Raw genomic sequence first — 21124 nt, forward strand, 5'->3', positions numbered from 1 at the left:
CATTCAACATCTCTAGCAATTAGAGAAATGCAAATCAAAACTCCAATGAGATTCTATCTCACTCCAGTTAGAATGGCAACTATCAAGAATATGAGCAACAGGCCTAGGGACATAGCTCACTTGGTAGACTGCTTGCCTCACATGACCAAGGCCCTAGTTCAATACTAAGCACCACAAAAAAAGAAAAAGAAAAAATATGCAACAATAAATGTTGGCAAGCATGTGGGGGTAAAGGTACACTCATACATTGCTGGTGGGACTGCAAATTGATGCAACTACTATAGAAAGCAGCATGGAGATTCCTAAGAAAACGTGGAATGGAACCACCATTTGACCCAGTTATCCCACTCCTAGGTTTATACTCAAAGGGCTTTAAATCAGCATAATACAGTGATGCAGCCACATCATGTTTATAGCAGCTAAATTCACAATAGCTAAACTACAGAACCAACCCAGGTGTCCTTCAACAGATGAATGGATAAAGAAAGTGTGATATATATCTTCCCAATGGAGTTTTACTCAGCCTTAAAGAAGAATGAAATTATGGCATTTGGTGGCAAATGGATGGACCTGGAGAATATCATGCTAAGCTAAATAAGCCAATCCCAAAGAACCAAAGACTGAATATTTTGTCTGATATGCAGATACTAATTCACAATGGGTTGGGGGGGTAGGGAAGAATAAACATATTTTGGATTAGACAAAGCACAATGAGTGGAGGGGAGGGTTATGAGGGAAGAGGGGATAGTAGAATGAATCAGATATTATTATCCCAGGTGCATATATGATTACATCACATATTCTACATCATGCACAAGAAAGAATGAGAAGTTATACTTCATTTATGTATGATATGTCAAACTGCATCCTACTGTCTTAGATAACTAGTTAGAAGAAAAAAAATCTTTAGAACTAAAAAAAAATAATTAGTTATTGAAACTATATATATATAGAAATAATAGTTCATTAAATTTGATTTGTCTAACATTACCCAACTGGTATGTGGTAGATCTGAACATGAGTTATTTTAAATAAAAACAGTAGTTCTGAAAAAAAAGAAGAGGGGTGAGGATGTGGCTTGGTGGAAAAGAGCCCCTGTATTCAATCCCTGATACAAAAAAAATTATATATATATATAAATGTATATAAACAAATATATATATATATAAATAAAAATACATGTGTGTGCATGTATGTATGTATGTATGTATATATATAAAGATATATCTAAGATGTATTACTGAGTTAAAAAAGCTTGTATATTCTCACTTGCATTAAAAGCCTGTTTTAACATATATGTCTATATAAATAGGAAAATGTCTGAAAGAATACATATCAAAAGTAACAATGATTGCTTATATTGGAAATGATGTGTGGCAACAGGAAAGGGAAGGTTCTTAACTTACAGTTAGTTTAATTTTAACTTACAATCAGTTTAATTTTAATTTTATCTACCCACATATCTTTTGGTATGTATGTCTGAATTCTGTATCGTTATATAAGCATTCACTACTTTGTAACAACGTTTTCTTAAAATGTCTAATCTTATAACAATAAGGTAAGATTAGTATTTAGAAATCACGTGGATTTAGAATACATCAGTCACTTAAATAGACAAAGATAAGCTTAAATTCCTAGGCTGGGGTTGTGGCTCAGTGGTAAAGTACTTGCCTAGTGTGTATGAGGCACTGGGTTCAATTCTTAGCACTGCATGTAAATAAATAAATAAATAAATAAATAAAATAACAACTAATAAAAATGTTTTTTAAAAAGGCTTAAATTCCTTAATTGAAACCAAACAAAATGGAACAATACTTCCTCTAAATTTATATATATTTGGATACATAAATTACATACATACATTATTTATATACACATATACATGCACACACACAATGATTATAATGTATGCGTACATATAAAACAAATAATTTTAAGAAAAAATGAAGTAGAAAAGTAAGACACAGACTCTTTGGGGACGATTTTAATTTATGTAAGAACATGACATCTAAGTAAAGATCCAAAGGAGATGAGGGTGTGGGCATACAAATACCTTGAGAATAATCATTCTAGGTAGAAGAAAAAGCCAATGAATCCCTAAAGCAGAAGCGTACTGATATGTGATATATTTGAGGATCACAGTGGGGATGTATGAGGTTTTTTTTTTAATCTTTTAAAATTGTTTTTAGTTGTCAATGGACCTTTACTTTATTTATTTATATGTGGTGCTGAGAATCAAACCCAGGACCTCACACAAGCCAGGCAAGCGCTTTACCGCTGCGCTCCAACCCCAACCCCATGGGATTATATGGTTTGAGAACAGTAAGTGATAAGAAAGTCAGTAGGAAATGAAAGTCAAAGATGTCATGGTCCTCAGGACTAGTGAGACTGTAAAGAGCAGAAGAGGATTAGAGTAACATGATGTAACTGAAATTATAAAAGCAAAGGTTCTGGCACTTCTGTTGACTATATAGAGAATAGACTGTAAACAGAAGTTGAGTAATCCAGGTGAAACACAAAACAATGGCAGGGACCAGTGGAGCGGTAAGGAGTGGCACAGTTTTGATGTACTTTGAAGGTTAAAAAAAAAACCAAGATTTTTTCATAGAATGGCAGAGAGTTATGACAGAAAGGAGTCATGATGGATGAAGATGGCTACAGAAGGAGCAAATTTTAGAAGATCCTGATCCAAGAAAACATACATAGTGGTAATTGAAGATCATTTCTTCTCTTTTCATAGATCAGGGTTCTATTTGGGACATGATGAATTTGAGCATTAGACAATCAAATGGAATATATTCAAGTCATAGTGGAATGATCATACTTAGACTATTTAAGTATTCACCACATCAACATATCAAAGCCGAGGCATAGAATAAACAAGTAAATGTCTACTACCTGACCTATTTTAATTCAGAAAATAGATTAATAATAACATCTTTATAAAAGTATAAGTAAAATTCCTATAATAAAATGTCTTTGGTTTATACCAACATTTATTTCACACATTTCAAAGATACAAAATTATCTCCTGCTCTTATTTCTTAAAAATGTTACATCCTATCTCTTTGTTAAAGTTATATTTTATTCTTAAAATAATCATTCTAGATGATACTATCATTGTTACTAAGCTACAAATACTGCTGAATGAAGTTTTAAGTAAATAGATACCTTGGGTCCACCGTGGTCTCACTAATGGCTTGAAGCTTCTCCTGTAGAGAATAAATTTCTGCCGTATGATTTTCTTCAGTTTCTTTCAATTGTTTGCGCAAAAAGCATATGAAGTTTTTCTAATTCTTGAATTTGTTCTTCAAGTTGTTTAATTTTTTTGGTATCTTTCAGAGAAGATAACAGGAAGAGAAGACAATACACATTTCAATACAAACTTCTCAGTGAAATAATCATTTTATTTCAATGTATAAAAATATTTATTCTTTGAAAAATGTTTTGAGTGAAACTCAGGTTTTAATTTGACTCATTCTGACTGATGAAAACAAGAAAACAGTGTGATTCAAGATCATTTCTCCTATCCTTATGGTATAGTATTTCTAAATTCAACAATTTTATATCTTTAAAACAATTCAGAAACATGAAACAAAAGAAGTTTTGAAAAGGGACCACAGGAGAGTAGTTAACACCTTTTACTTTCCTCTTTTATTTTTATTTCTTAAAAATGCTGATAATTAATCACTAAACTAACTTTTTTGCCAATTAAATGAGCCATTAGTTAACATGCAATTTGGGAAATAGTGGACAGACTACCTCAAGAAGATATCAATTAAAAAAAAAATACAATCTTAAAATATTACTATATTCAAAGAACCCCTGAAGTGAAAAAGCATGGTATTATCTGATATGCTTGAAATTCTATTCTGTTCACCAAAGCAATTCCAATAATAAAACTCCATTCCTAAAAGCAAAAGTGAAGGCCTAGAGATACCTTGAACACAAGAAGTCTAGTTAACTGGCCAAATAATCATGAAAGAAAAACATTAACTGTGACTAATTGTTTATGGTTCATTGTATGATCCCTTAACATTGTTACTTCCTATTATGCCATCTTGGTCTTTTAACTCACTCTCTAGTTTCCCCTGATAACTCATTCTTGTCCTTGACATTCATGCTGATTATAAATCTTTACCTCATAATTAAATTTTTCTCCCAGGTTTCAGACTTCTATTTTCAACTAACTCCTATATATTTTTTCAAAGTCAATAAGTATTCTATTCTTAACTCAATATATTTAAAACTGAATTATTATTTTTTTTCACAAATTGGTTCCTTTCTATGACTAGAACCATACTCTAGTTTCTTAAGCTAGAAACTTGGGTATCATTCTTAATTTCTGCTAACATTAACGACAAACTAGAACCTAACTCTAAGTGTTGAATTTAACTTTCTATCATACTCAATTCAATCTGGCTGGTCTTCCCATCAATAATTTCATCCCTTCCAACTGATCCTAATGGTATCAACTTAAAATAAAAATCTTATTATTGCTCCCACTATTTAAAATCCTGCTGTAGGTCTTATCACCAATAGCATAAAACATAAACATGTTTCATCAGAGTACATAAAACCTTTCCTGATCAAGCTCCTTCCAATCTCTCCAGTTTTATCTAGCTAACACAACTTGAACTCCCAGTTCTCCCAAATGGATGCAATCTTAGATAGAGCTCAATGCTTAAGACTCCATAGCCTTCCCCAAATTTCCAACCCAGTTACTCCTATCCATACCCTCATCCTACTCATCTCCCCAGGAAAGACAAAACTCTTTTTTTCTCCCTCCATTCTTTACATTTCAGAAAATTTCAGTGTATTTTATATATGCTTTCCCAATGGATTATAATTTCCTATGGGAAAATGCCTCGGTAATTTTAGTTTTCTCTAGCACTTGAATGAATATCCAATGATTATATGAACAAATAAGACTAGGGCTTAGATACACAAGTCACCTTCCCCTGTGAGTTCTAAGGACAGAATTATGAAATGGTGGACTCTAAGTGATGCTTCATGGTAATTATAAGTCAGAAACTATTTACCTGTTTGTGTTTTTACATTCTGTAGTTCTAACTGGTATATTTTCTGAAGTTCCTTGATCTTTTCCTCTTGAGTAGAAATAAGCTCCTCTTTAAGATTGCAAAGAGCTTTATCTTTTTCATTTTCCATATATTCACAAACCTGATCCACGTGAGCTGAATAAACCAGTGAAAGGCATATGCACTGAGCTTCCATCTGTAGCCTTAAATCATTCTGAAAGTGAATATAAATTAGAAAAATTTAAAATAATTTACTATAAAATAATTTGCTTTTTGCATATACTAAAACAAGAGGAGAAATAAATTATAGTTTAAAACTTCATAAGAGAACCAATGACATTTTTTCTTCATTCTTCATTCAATTATACTTAGATACTTCTTTTTTCAAGGAGAGTAGTATCATTACCTCAATTTTAGAGCAAATTCTGATATTTGGTATAGCTTATGATTTGTCCATATTGGAGAGTCTTTATTCTGACTGTCCAGGAATGCTCCCTACAGGAACAAGTTGTCTCTGCAGGAAACAGCCTAGAGCCTCAACATTTTAGGATATTTAAAGGCGAAAACCACATCCAGATTCACTTGGCAACCAGCAAGCAAGCAAGCAAGAAGTAGTAGAAGCTGAATAAAGCCATTAGCGAAACAATGCAATGTCTTAATCAAATTTTCATCTCATTCATTTCTCCTGGGATTTTTTCATAATCATAATCAAAAGAGAAATGGATCAAAGTGACCCTAGTTGAATACAAATTAAAGAATGGCCACTAACATCTAATCAGTTATTCCCCAGAAAGGTACACTGCCCAAGGAAAGTGGGAACCAAAGAGAACAATTTTACATTGTGTAAGAATTGCTATTCTGTATTGGAAGTAGGCTATGCTAGGCAATTAGTAATGTGGTACAGTGATGGGACTTTCCTATGGGAGAAGCTCTTCTTACGTAATATGGAGTCTCAGGGTAAAATGAAGTCTGTTTGGTCATTGCTTATATAGCCTGGCCTATAACTTTCCCCACTGGTTTTATGGAACTAATCAAATCATTAATTAATCATCATTGGTTTACAGCTACTGTAGTGAGTATGGAGGACCATCAGTTTTACAGAATGTATTTTTTGTTTTATATATCTTATTAAATAAACAGTTAAAGATGCAGGGTCCAATTAAAAACCCTAAGAGGACTAACAGCAATGGATCGGCTACAGCTGTGTAAGAGTAGTTAGCCAAGGAGACCAGGAGAACAAATTTTCATACCAATTTCTCTCATGTTGCTTTGGCTCTTCCTTATCTTTCTTTTTATTTTCGAATAATATTTTATTTTCATGGCACTGGGAATTGAACCCAGGGGTGCTCTCTACCTGTGAGCTACATTTCCAGCCCCTTTTTTTCAATATTTTCATTTTTATGTGGTACTGAGGATTGAACCCAGTGCTTCACATATGTGAGACAAACGCTCTGCCACTGACCCACAATCCTAACCCCAGCCCTCTTTGAGGCAAGGTCTCAACAAGTTGCCAAGGTTGGTCTTAGAACCCTCCTCTGCCTTAGCCTCCCAAATAGCTGGAATTACAGGCATGCACCACCATGCCTGGATTTAAAATACTATTTTAAATATGGAAAAATGCAAGCAATAAACTCAAAACCCAAATTAACAAGTACTATAACATTTTCTCTATTTTTTTCATTCCCTGTACTCCCCATAAACTTCTATGTTCTCATCACTCCTTTCTCACAGGCAACAATAATCATAGTTTGGTACAAATCCAGTCCAATTCTTACATTATCACTTCTCATTACAATACATTTTGCATTCTCAATGCACTGTATATTTTGTTTTTTTATGGACTTACACAAATGATATTAATTTTACAAATTTATTTTCTCATTCTCTGGTATTATTTTATGTAGGTAACGGGGGGTTTAATGTCCAGTACCACAAACAAACAAAAAATAAACAGCATGTAGGCAACAGGTTAATTCATTTTAACTGTGGTATTATGACTATACCAAAATTTGTCCATTTCCTTTCAGGAGATAAATTGGTTTATTCCTAATTTTTGGATAAATGTGCTAATTTCTTTCTAACTAGTGGTTCTCAAATGTAACATGCATCAGAATCACTTGGAATGCTTATTAAAACAGGTTACTTTAGGAACCTAACCCCATCCCCACAGTTTCTGATTCAGGAGAGGTCAAAGAGCTTTGAATTCTAACCCGTTACCAAGTAATGCTGTGCTTCTGGTCAGGAACCCCACTTTGAGAACTACTTAGAAATATAACTGCTAGGTCACAGATAGTGCATTTTTAACTGTGCTAGATTTGATCAAATTATTTTTATATAATAGTACTAATTTACAATGCTACCAGAAGGTTGAGTACTTATATACTCACATCCTCACCATTCTTTATATCAGACTAACTTCACCAACCTAAATGGGTATAAAATATTATTTTATTTTTACACTGAATAGTAAGGTTGAAAGAATATTTTCATGTTTATTAGATACTTTGATCTCCTATTCAGGCACATGTCTTTCACATCTTTTGCCCATTATTATTTTGTTTTTGGACCTCTTGTTACATTAATTTTTCTTTCTATATTCTTGATAGCTTTTGTTTGCAACTTACATTCATGGCAAATATCTAGTCCCAGTCCTCAAATCTGTTTTACATTATTGTTTTTAAAAGATAGAATAAAAATTTTAAATCTTTTCCCATGCTTTGTCTTTATTAAAAGTTTTCCCTATCTTAAGATTCTATTTTCTTCTTATGTGTACATTTTTAACCAACCTGATTTTTTTTCCCTAAAGCGACAATGATCTAGTTCCCTAACTTCTAACCTCTAGTATCAAAAATCAATTGTGCTCAAAAAAATTTTGTTTTTTATCCTCCCAAACAATTTTGAATACTCTAAGCTTCTTCTGCTATTTTGGTTTATTTTTTGATTTCCTCTGTCTCTGCTCAAATATCATCTCACCAAAGTAGTCTTCCTTGACCTACCCTATGCAAAAAAAGCCCTACACTTAGGGAGATCTTATTCTTCTTATCATACTGTAATTTTATTTATAGCACTTAAGACCACCAGAAATATTTGTCTGTATTTTCTAATGTTCATTTAAACCCTAAAAAGTAAACTTTATTCTTCCTTGACCATTTTTATTCACTGTTAAATTATGAATGACTTGAACAGTGCCTGGAATGTAGTAGAGATTCACTAAGTGATTCATTGATTTGTAGGGCCTTCTTGCTAAATTTTTACAAGATACAGATCTGTTCTGGGCTTTTCATTATATTCTACTGATCTACTTAACCATCCTGGCATTAAACCATATTGTTTATAATGATTTTGTAATAAGTTTTGATAACAAATACATACTTTTTAAGATTGTCTTGAGTATTCTTGGCTATTTACTCTTCTATGTCAATTTTAGAATCAGTATTCCACATTCATTAAGAAACCTTATTGTAATTTTGACTAGAATTATTAATTAGGAGAGAACTGATATTTTTCTTTGTATCTTTCCATTATGGATATGATATGTATTAGCACACAGTCAGGTCTTTGTGTCCTTCAATATTTTATAATTTTCTTAACAAAAACTCAAAACATCTTATTATCTTGGGTTTAAAGTTTTGCCTGATCTGTTCATATTTTTTCTCATTTCCTATTCTTGTCATATTACAAGAACTGGAGAAGCATTCACTAAGAACTACAAAACCATGTTGCAATAGTAATGTTGACAATGGGTATGTATCCTAGTCCTATACTTGATTCTAATGGAAATGCTTCTAAATTTCACCATCAGAAATATAATCTGTCAACATTTTGATGAAAATCAGCATCATGACTAGAAAATTTCCCTGCTAATCCTGATTTCCTAAAGCTTTTTTTTTAACTTATAAATGGGTTGTCAAATTTTTTATGTATTTTTTTCTGATATGCACTAAAATAATCATGGATTTTGTATTGCTACATAAAAATGTAGAGATTACAGTCACAGATTTTTTTTTCAAATGTTTAACTATTTGTCCACTCTTGGTATAACTTGCTAATATTTTATTTGGAATTTCTGCAACTACACTTACAAGTTAGATTACTCTACAATTTTATTTTCTTTACAATTCCTATCAGGACTTCATATTAATATTGGCCTTCTAAGGTGAACTGGGTGGTTTTTCTTTCTTCAGTTTTTCTTCTTTCCTTTCTTTTTCCATTCTCTCTTTAATCCTACTTTAGTGAACAATTACACTTTTGTTCTTGGAGAGTTAATAAGAATTACTTGTAAAACGGTCTTAAGTCTAGCATTTTGGTTTGAGATGAGGCAAAAGGGAAAACTTCTGACCACTACTTCAACTCTTTAATGATTACTGACTTATTCATTTCTATTAAATGGTTATTTGAACTTATTCATTTCTATTTGCATTAGTTCTGGTAGTTTATATTCTTCCAGAACACCATCTAGAGTTTGCTTATATTTTCAAATCTATTGGCAGAGATTATTTGTAGCATTATTTATGACTTTTAAAATTTCTTGTGGTACCTGTACTTATGTCCTTATTTCATTCTTGATTTTGCTTATGTGTTTTTCCCCCCTTGGTCATATTTTCGGAGATCTAATACCTGTAAATAATCTTTTCAAATAATAAACCTCCAAAGTTCTTGAAAAATTTTCCCACTTGTTTATTACAAGTTCTCTTATTTTTGCTCTTTATTTCCTTCCTTCTACTTCCTTTGAATGTAGATATTCTTGACACTTTTCTATGCTGTTGAATACTTAACTCAGTTCAATATCTCATTTATTAAATTGATAATATTTAAACCTAAAAATTATTTTATACATATCATGTTACATACGTTCTACTTTTTAAAAAAAAATATTCATGTCTCTCCTTGTGCATTTACTCTTCCAGATGAACTATAAACCAATTAAGTCAAATTTCTGTAACTTTTTAAGTTGGATAAATCTAGAGATAACTGACATTCTATAATATAAAAAATTGCCCACTCAGAAATGAGACTTTTCCTTTATTCAAATATTTTTCATTAAAGTATTCTAATTTTATTTATATTGGTCTTACATATTTTTGGCTAATTTTGACATTTATTTTACATTAGGTTTTTTGGTTTATTTGCTTAGATTATTTTTCTCAATTTCTTAATTACACCTGTGAATTATCTACTTCTATTTATGCCATGTATCTTTTTATCTTTGGAATGGTTAGGGCTTATAGAACAATACTAAATAGCAAGTGACAAAAGCTATTCTGATTTTCATTCTAACATGAAGGCCTATCCTGATTCACAGCTGATTCTTGATAAAGCGGCTTTGTTTATTTCCCCTATTCACCCCTCATTCATCCATTCGTAAAACATTATTAACTGCTGATCATGTGCAAAACATTATTCTAGGTACTAGGGATATAGTAGCTGTCTATATAGCCTATATAGTAGTGTCTCTTCACTCACAGAACTGATATTATGGTTTCTCTTGAGGTTTCTAAGCTCCAGTAGATGTTTCTAAGCTCAGTATCTCTTCCAATACCAATAATTACCTCCAATTTTAAACACACACACTTGAATTTATGGCTTCTCTCAGCATCAATAACTAGCCAATATCTATGATGTTCCTGCCACTCCTTATTCCTTGCACCCCAATGTTGAAAAGACTCTTTGATAATCTGGAATTATACTCCAAAACTATTCATTTCTTTCTTTTCAGTTTAAAAATTATTTTTTTCTTTTTCTTTTTTCTTTTTTGGTACTGGGGATTGAACTCAGGGCACTCGACCACTGAACCACATCTCATCCTTATTTTGTATTTTATTTAGAGAGAGGGTCTCACTGAGTTGCTTACTGCCGCACTGTTGCTGAGGATGGCTTTGAACTCACTAGCATCCTGCCTCAGCCTCCCTCAGCTGGGATTATAGGCATTTGCCACTGCAGCTGGCCAGTTAAAAATTCTTAACAGCCACATTTATTTTGGTTTCAGTGAGATATATCTGCTCTAATTACTAAGTTTAATACTGAGAGTAGGAGTATTTTGTTGCCTCTGCAGTATTTCAGACAAGTAAACAGTATCACTATGTAAGTCACCACTCAATTTCTTCTGTGAGCTTCCCTCCACCTGCATACATACCTTACTCCCCCCTCTGTATCAATGATGGGGTTTATTTTAGTAATGATAAATGGGAGCAATTTACAGACTTGCTTTTCTTCACTTTGTTTAGTTAATTTAAAGGAGAGAGTATCTAAATACCATTGCAAGTATCTTCAATACAGAAACAAAATTCCTATTAAGAAAATTTCACCAATTTGACAAATGTGCTTCAAATTCAGGTCTTCTTCGAATAATGCTTTTTAATAAAATTTAAATTATGTCTGACATTTTTTAGGAGTAATTACCACCATTTATAGTTTTAAAAACAATTTGCAATATTTAACATAGCAATAGTAGTTAAGCAATTTGAATTTCTTGGGTCTATTCAAGTTATTAAAAACGTAAAGTATGACCACATTTGAAAAGATCATCAACATGAACATGTCATTAGAAATAAAAACTGAAAACTTTCCGATTACTTCCTATTGTACTTAGGGATAAAAATCTAAACTTACAAAGTCTATAAGGCTCCCTATGATTGAGTTTCTTCCTTCTTCAAACTCTTCTCAAACTCAACTACATAGGCCTTTAATTCGGTTCCTCAAATTTACTCATGGTACAACTGCTCTAATTTCCATAATGCAGCCTCTTCCCTCTCATTCGAATCTCAGTTCAAGTGTTAATTCCTCCAAGCTCCAGACCACCACCCACCTCCACCCATCATTCTCAATTTCTTTTGTGAGCTTCCCTGTTTTATTTTATCACAATACCATGTTTTATTTCTTCATAGACTGTTAACAATATTTCTGTCTTATTTTCTCATTTATTACCTGTCTTCCTCACTGAAATATATACTCCTTAACTTCTTCTCTCTTTCAACACTAAACTCTTATATCTGCAAAAGATATTTGTTACCTAAGTTTTAGAAACACATAAGTTTATTTAGCAGGCTACAGTTGTGGCTCAGTGGTAGAGAGCTTGACTAGCATGTGTGAAGCACTGGGTTAACTCCTCAGCACCATATTATAAATAAATAAAATAAAGGTAAAATGTCCATCTACAGCTAAAAGATGTTTTTAATTATAAAAAGTTTATTTAGCATTATCATACTGAAGATACACATCAGACTTTTCTATTATTTCTAATATGAATAGCTGACATAAAAGGAAATAACCTATTATTTTATGTGTTTTACTTCTTTAGCTGTCCAGAGAATTAATACTATTTTTTTCCTCCTCAGGTATAAGACTCAAAAAACTCTAGGGCTTAAGTGTTTTTCTTGCACAAAGGAAAAAGAATTTATAACTATTGAACAACTGCATAAGGTACTAAAAAATTCAAGAGTTTGTTTACAATTGTGGAACATTGAAAAAGACCAGTATGAAATAAAAACTCTAAAAGTCTTTGAAATTGCAACAAAATACTAAGTTATAAAATCAATAACTTTTGTAAAGTTGAGATTCTAAACAATATTATTTAAACTATTGTCTTTATAAAGAAAATATTGCTTTATTTTCTGAGCAGAATACATAATAGATTAGCTAAAAGAAAAACAGTTTAAGAAAAAAATAAGAGAATTAAATGATAAATGATAGATCCAAATGAGAATTACATGATTCACTTTCATTTTCTTTTATAAATTTTGTTTTAATAAGGTGAAAACTCTTTTTAGCATGAAATGTACATTTTCACTGTGCTATACCATATGTAAATAAGTAAACATACCTGTTCTGATTTAAGTACATAAAGTTCCTGATGGAGTTTATCATTTTCACTTGATTGATCTGTCCCAGGTGGGGACTCATTTGTTACTGATGGTGAAAATAACTGTTCTTGCTTGCTTTCTCTTCTAATAGCCACATTTTCAAAAGAAATTTTCTCTTCCACTACTGTTTTTGATTCTTCTCCAAAATCTTCACCTACATTAGATAATGATCCTTGAGAATCCTTGTTTATAGTAGTTACTATTCCATCTTGTAAAGAACTTAAATGAACATCACACATGTTTATATTTTCTGCTCTATGATGGTTAATTAGGAGTTCTAGCTCTTGACATTTCAATAGAATTTTCTCTTTTTCTTGCTTTAAAGATTTGACTTCTTCACTGAGAAAATTAACCTCACCATGTTTCTGTTTTAATTGTTCAGAGAGATCAGACAGTTTCTCTGACAATTCTAGCTTTTCTCGATTGGTTACCTCAAGATTTTCCATAAGTTCTGTTGTATCTTTCTCAACAACTTCAAAGAATTCTAATGCCTCTGTGACAAAAGCTTTGTCAGTATCAAGCATGACACTTTTCACTTTGATTGTAATTGGATTTATTCTTTGTAAATGAAGCTCTTCATTAAGTGCTTTAAGTTTACTTTTATACTCTAATTCTTGTTTGTTTTTACTGTCTTCTAAATCATCTTTTACCTTGAGAAGGCAAGTATACTCCTCCTGTAACTTTTGATAATTAACTTCAAAATTTTTTTCAGCAAATGAAAATGTACTTCTTTGCTTTTCAATTTCTTCATTTAGCTGAATACACTGTTGCTTGAGGGCCTCATTCTCTTTTGTAAGCATTTCCATTTCTTTTTGCCAGCTGCAATCTTTGGATATGGACTTGCTGGAGTCAATGAAAATCAATTTTTCTTCTTGTTCAGCAGGAACATAAATTTTCAACATGTCCTCAAAAGCTTTTTTCTCATTTTTAAGAATGTTATTTTCTGCTTCAAGTTGTGAAAACTTTTCTTTAAGGTCATCCTCTTTTTCCTTTATTTGTTTCTCCAATAATTCAATTTTAAGTTGTAATTCCTGAACTTCTAGTTCAAGCGTACCTTTTTCTTTTTTTTCTTGTCTTAATATTTCGATTTCCTCTTGGAGTTCATGCATCTGAAGGGTCATTTCTTCTGATTTTGAATCCATGATGGACTTCTGTAAATCTTGTAGTTTTGAAATTTCCAAAACCAACTGATTCTGCTTAGTAATCAAATTGTCTTTTTCAAATTGCATTGTTTCCATCTTTTGACTCATTAAATTTTGTAAGCCATCTATCTGCTGTTTATAGTGAATGCCTAAGCTATCTTCAAGTTTTTCAATATTTATTTGATGTTCAACTTCTAAATCATCTTTAAGTTTCGAAAGTTCTTCTTCATGACTAAATAGGAGCTGTGTTCTCAGCCTCTCTAATTCAGCTTCTTGTGATTCAGCCATTCTGTCTAATACAGCATTTTTTTTCTTTTTCCAACATTTCAAGTTTTATCTTGTAATTTGTAACTTTTGCTTCATGTTTTAATTCTAGTTCTTTCCTAGATTCAGATGCCAGAACAATCTCAGCTTTTAAAGCTTCCACTGTACTAAGGGACTTACGTGCTTCATTCAGTTGACTTTCTTGTTCAGCTATTATCATTCTAGCTCTCTGAATTTGGTCCCTAAAAAAGTTCAATTCTTCAAAAAGGTCATCAAGTTGTCTCTGCAGAGTAGATTTTTCTCCTGAAACTATTCCTAGTTCCTCTTGGAGTTTTTCCTTTTGCGCATTAGTATCTTGTAATTTCACATTCAGTTCATTTATTGCCACGTTCATTAACTTTATTTGATCTTCATTAATTGTAATATTTAAATGTGATTTTAAAACACTCTCAATTTCTTCCTTATGTTGTGCTTTAAGTTCCTCTATCTGTGACATGTGTTGCTTTATTAACTCTTGTTTCATCTGTACTATCTGTTGCCCATACATTTCATCCATCTCTGCTCGGAGTTGTTCTAATCTTTTCTGCATTTCTTGTTCCACCATTCTCTGTACCACATCAGATTCAAACTGGCTATCTGTGTAATGATGTCTTTTCTGAAGGTCTTCAACTGTACCCATTAATTGTTTTATTTCTTCAGAATATTGTCTTTGTTTTTGCTTAGAATTAGCCAGCTCTAATTTCATACTTGCAATTTGTTCTTGTAATTCTCTCATTAATTTTTCAGTGGCTGTGACTTGATCCTTTAGCTCAAGATTCTTTTTTTCTTCTTCTATTATTCTTATATTTAATGCCTGGATGATTGCCTCCTTTTCTTGTAATTCTTTTTTATTTGACTTTTCTACTTCATCTTGTTCCTTTAGAAAGAAAAGAAAATGAAAATATAAGAATGACATTTTTAGGTTCTGGCAACTTCTTATGGGTGTCTCCTTTTTATAAAATTCTATAAAAAGCAACTGTTGGGCCTTCCCCCCCACCCCCATTTTTCCCAGTACAAGGAGACCTAGGACTTATCTACCTGACAGTACACATGAGCAAAAAATATAACAGTTTTACCCTTCTTGGGAAGAAATTTCTCTTACATTGTGCTGTGATTAAATATTTAAATTTAAAAATGCAATCTAATTTGCCTAGCATGTGTGAGGCCTTGGGTTTGATCTCTAGCACTACCAAAAAAAGCAAAACAAAACAAAAACCAGTCTGACTAAAATATCTATATAAACTATCACATTTTTATTTTTCTTATTAACTGGTCAATATTCTAAATATAAGTATTTCTGATGGCTAGTTATAGTACTACATACTATCTAGACACTCTCAGAAGACACAAAAATATAAAAACCGGTCCTCCCCTGGATTCTCAGAAGAAACAAAAAATAAATAAATACCGGTCCTCCCCTGGATTCTAGTGATTTGAAGGTATTTCATGGACAAGTGCTATAAAATGAGAACAACAACAAGAACTAAAGTGGATTCCTTTAAGTCTTCCTTAACTTCATTCCTGGGGTTTTAAGTGAATCAGAAATTTAGGGATATGCAATGCTTAAGTGACTGAACATCAAGTGACATCTAAGACCACTACTGTATATTTACAGCATACCAACTTGGGCTTAGACCCACAGTTCAAACAGAAAGATAAAAGACCATCAGATAATTTTCCCCAGTTCCTATCTCGGGACTCAATTTTGGAACTGAAGATTAGGCTAAGACAAGACATATTAATGCATATTCATTAAACAGTTAAGAGCTGTAGTCCCAAAGCCAAGGAAATAAGTGAAATACATATAACTGATGAAAATATAGGTAAGGAAGTAAAGTTATCTTAAGGAGACATGAGTCCTTGCCAAACAGGACTTCTAGGCGCCTTGAATGAATGTACTAAGAAAATGTAGGCATTGATCAATTGAGTATAGTTCTTGGAAGAAGACCAACGCACCGTCAACCTTTGAGAAGTCTGATCCCTCTCGAAAAACCATACTGAATGCAGAAAACAATGTTGGGAGTTACAGCAAGGAGCATTTAAGAAGTTTAGTCTACAGACATGAACATTACTATTCTGAGATGGATGTAACAGGTTATTTCAACCTCATGCCACTGAACATCTGATTCCTCCAACACCCTTTCATCTAATACTTAATAAACAACTTTTTAGATTATTACCTGGCTTTTAAAATTCATCTGTCCATAGAAAGAATATAAAATCCAATGAGCTTAAAATCTGAAGTTTGTGATAATTATTTCTCATTTTAAATTCACAGTCTTATATTTAGACTTAAACATTAACCTCTTGAACTAATTCACCTCTGATATAGCTCAAGAAAAAAATAATATGACTTCTGAGCCTAACAAATAAAGGCCAAATTTTGCACTACATAAAACAAGGTTATCTTGTGCAGCCTCTTGAGTGAGACTATGAGCTGTTGTCTTAGTGTCATATATTCCTTTTCCAATTACATCATATGTTATTACCAAGTGCTGAGCCTTCTTAATTTCTACACTAGAATGCAACATTAGTAAATTAGTGTAATCTATTAATCCTGGTATTTCTATCTGTACAATAAAGATAAATTTCCTCTATCTCCCAGAATGTGTTTGAGGTTAAAATAAAATAATTAAGGTATTTTATTTTTACTGAGCTTTATACAAATATATTCATATACTAGAAAGAAATTTATAAATCATTTGGAACCTATATAAAATGTAAAATCAGGACTGAGGCTGGGTCTCAGAGGTAGAGTGTTTGCCTCACACACAAGAGGCACTGGGTTCAATTCTCAGCACCACATAAAAATAAATGAATACATAAAGATATCTTGTCCATCTACAACTAAAAAAAAATTTTAAAAAAGTAAAATCAGTTCATGATGGTCAATTTTAGCTAAACTGTTAAATAATAACTAGTTTTGAAAAATGTTAACATTGATATAAAAATCTGTTATAATTTTATTTCCTGATTTTCTATAAGATCAAAGGAACACTCCTCATAAAAGAAAATAACTTAATTCAATACTGTCCAACACCTAATATGATAACCATAATTCTTCATTCAACTATTAAACACCACAAATTCACAGTTTTCTTTGTTTAGCTTTTTTCAAATTACATGGTTTTAAATCACTTGTTCTATGTTACAAAACTGAGAGCCCTTCAGTCAAGGAAACCTCTATTTTTAGAACTACACCTGAAAGAGTGGGGAATAATATACTTCCTGTTTGTGACCACTATAACACAGAAGGTTTAGAGGATTAGGATAATGAGCCTTTGACTATCAATATAGTTACTTCAGCTGCTCTGACAGAACTACTTCTCAAAGGGATTAAATTTTTTGAAAACTGAGAAATTAAAATATAATAAGAAGAACAATAAAAGTATTATTGCTAACATTCAAATAAACAGTTTATTTTCATTACTAAAATGAATTACATAAATTTTAGATTATCTGAAATTATACTGCCTAGTGACAATAAGAAATAATAAAATCCTAGATCCGGGCACTTTCAACTTAGGCCTCGATTGTCTTTCTACTCTTACCCTCCAGAAAGACACTTCCAAAGCCTATTGCTTTCTAAGTAAATTACTTTTTGCTCCCTATACATTTTCAACATTTCAGCCTGGGTCTTTATGCCCACTCCACACCCCGCAAAGAATATCCTGCCTATCTCTATTTGTCATGAATTCATAAACAATTCTCTTGATTACCAAATAGGTATTGAATAGCTGTTCCATATATTATGTTCCATATATTATACCAATTTATGGGTAAACAAAATATAAATAACACATTATTCCAATTTATAGATCTATCTCAAATATTACCTCCCTGCTGATGTCTACCCTGAATCTTTTCCTCATAAATCAGACCTCGTCAAAACATTCATAACACTTGTTACCTGCACTTACTTTTTATTTTGTGGTAACTTGTGTACATGCCACACCTCTCCATGGGTTCAGTGAAGAAAGGGGACATCTTAAGGTCCGTCATATATCTATTGCAAGGGTTACTACAGAATAGGTATTCTGTAAACACTTGCATAATCTTTAAATTACCTTAGTTGAAAAGCATGCCCTTCTCAAAATTTTAATTTGTACATTTCCTATTTTTCAAAGAGGAGTCTCTGGAGTCAGATAACTGAGCTTTGAAATCTGGCTCTATAAATACATCACTTCTGCGCCTGGATTATTTCCTTCATCTTGCACTGTCTTGGTACCATCAATTGTAAATGATAAAGGTACCCTTATCTCATGGGGTTGTAGTGATGATTCAATGCATTAATATGTGTAAGAGGCTTTGAATACTGCCTGTTATAGAGTAAGTACTTAATAAGTGCTAGTTAATGCTTTTGTTATCCAAACAATATTCTTGTCTTGGTAATTTCTCAACTTCCTGTAGAATCTGCTAAGTTTATAAAATATGCTGTATTATATGTATTCTCCATCTTCATTATTCCCAGATTCTGTATTTGCCTACTTGCTCAAATTTATTTGAAACCCACAAATCCATACCAATGGTGCTTTCATAGACATTTGTAGACACACACAGAGTGATGGCAAGAAATTTGAGTTACTGTAAAATGATGTTCAGCTACATTCAAACACGGTGATCACACTGCCTTGTTTCAGCTCTCACAGAGCAAAAAAGAGGACAGAGATGGCAAGGATCAGAGTGCAGTGTAGTGCAAGGAGCTCAGAATTTCAACTCTGGCACCTGTTAATGGGGCAGCTTCAGGATAATCACATCTAAACTTTAACTTCTCAAAAAAAAAAAAACAACAACAAAAAAAAAAAACAAACAAAAAAATGGAATCTGCTAGCATGAATTGCTTTTAAGATTAAAGATTACAATCCATGTGATACATTTCCTACCAGGAGCACTTATTGACTAAATAATTCCCCCAAACTGGAATATAACTCAAGTGAATAAAAAGAATCAACCATATTTTTTTCTAATTTAAATTTACAAAATTTCTTTTTCAGAATTTTATAATCATGGCTAAAATAAGAAGAAATACATTTAGTTGGAGGAAAAAGGATAAAGATCCTAGTTATAAAAATAGATTCTCCTGAGACTTTAGCATAGGCAGATCACTTTTAAGGAGCAGAGTAATGAGTAGTATCATCTTTAAAACTATTACTATGAAATTCTCAATGTTTTTGAAATATATTATTTTATATACTCAAAGAGTTTGTCTCAATTATGAAATTTTGGGTGCATATGCATAAAAAAAAAGATAAACACCTTCATTAAAAACTTTAAAGTTAATTACAAAGCTGCTACAAGTAGGTTGACTTCCTTAAGATACACATACCATTTCATATACTTTAATTTTCTCCTGTAAGAAATTAATTTGCATTTTGAAGTCTTCTTTCTTTTTTTGATAATCTTCTAATAGATGGTCTTGTTCTTCAACCTGTTGTTGATGAGTGAGAATCTGTTGTTTGGCTTGCAGTAAATCTGCAGCTGTGTTACTGTGAGTGCGGTTTCGTAGAGTTTCACTAGCCTGTAACTTGAAAATAGAAAGAAAATATTTAAAATATTAAATTTTGAAGTTTAACTTTATTGTACCCTCAGCCCACAGGGGTTCTCTGGAAACTATGCTCACTTCATAGGCTTACGATCTCAGCCAACATGTTTCCATGCTGTCAACATGCTGATAGGTCATGTGCACTTTGGGTAATGAGCCAAAGAATTTACCTTTCACATTATAAAGCTAAGAAAATAGAAGAAATAAGACAGGCAGACAGGCAGAGAAAAATGTGGACTGAAAGTTCTTCCTGGATTCTTGATGACTTTTCAAACTCTAGTTCCAATTTCTCTCAGAGTTCTGATTCTATTTCTGCCCTTAAGTTCTATAAACAAGCCTGTATTCTTACCTTAAATTCCTCCCTTTTGTTTAACGCAATTAGATTATAGTTCCAACCACAGATAAATGGAATGTATCCAGTTGTCAGTCTAGTTATAATTGAGAACCTAATTAACATAAAGCCATACCAGGGTTAAAAAAAGTAGGGTGTAACTGCAGGTTAAATTTCTGCAAAAATACACATGATAAGACTTTGTAGAATTTTTAAATAGAGACAGGGAAGAAGTACAAAGAAAACAATAGCAAGAAACTACCCAAGAAGTATAAATTAAATTCTTGATTAACATAACACTTATTCACTAGTTTTTCCAGTATGAATAAACAAATGGCTTTATAACAGATTTGTTCTAGAAAGCGAAAAAATTTAAAAATTCGTTATAAAAATAGAGTAAGTCTTGTTCTACTTGTAATACTTGTTGGAATTGAATCTGCAATTTTTGACTTTGCTCTGTCAACTCTAAAAATTCTCTCACCGTTTTGTCCCTTTCCCTTCTTGCCTGTTGTAAATTGGCGGTGAGCTGTGTGATAATACTATCTCTTTGTTTAACTGCTGCTTCAAATTCTTGTAACTAAAGGAAATCAGTGAAAATAATTACATTCTAGGCTTATATTTTACATAAAATTGATTATCATTGTTACAAGCAACTTTTTAAAAAATATGAGATTCAAAACACATTAGTGGAATTCTTACAATTTGTATGCTATCTCCCACATTTGAAAGCTATGAGCTTTAAGAAATTTGTTTTAATTCCAAATCAATCTGAAAGAAATTAATGTGCACATGCAAAAAATTTTCACTTGTTCTGGCTTTTCTATATATCTAATTCTAGAAGCGAATGCCTTTATATTGGGGAGCTCCCCCAATCTGTTACCAGGCAACAGCATAAACTTGTTTTTGGA

General features: G+C 32.0%; 1 protein-coding gene across 1 annotated transcript in view; it reads right to left on the reverse strand.

Moving 5' to 3' along the window:
- The window catches only part of LOC143387780 (A-kinase anchor protein 9-like), a 54309-nt gene that overhangs the window by 14064 nt on the left and 19121 nt on the right, over positions 1-21124 (reverse strand). Inside the window, 7 exon segments of the mRNA XM_077108268.1 lie at positions 3172-3281; positions 3283-3347; positions 5043-5253; positions 12859-14349; positions 14351-15220; positions 19670-19867; positions 20638-20793. Of these exon segments, the coding sequence (XP_076964383.1) occupies positions 3172-3281; positions 3283-3347; positions 5043-5253; positions 12859-14349; positions 14351-15220; positions 19670-19867; positions 20638-20793 (3101 nt within the window).

This window comes from Callospermophilus lateralis, unplaced genomic scaffold (genome assembly GCF_048772815.1).
Source record: "Callospermophilus lateralis isolate mCalLat2 unplaced genomic scaffold, mCalLat2.hap1 Scaffold_314, whole genome shotgun sequence".
Lineage (NCBI taxonomy): Eukaryota > Metazoa > Chordata > Mammalia > Rodentia > Sciuridae > Callospermophilus > Callospermophilus lateralis.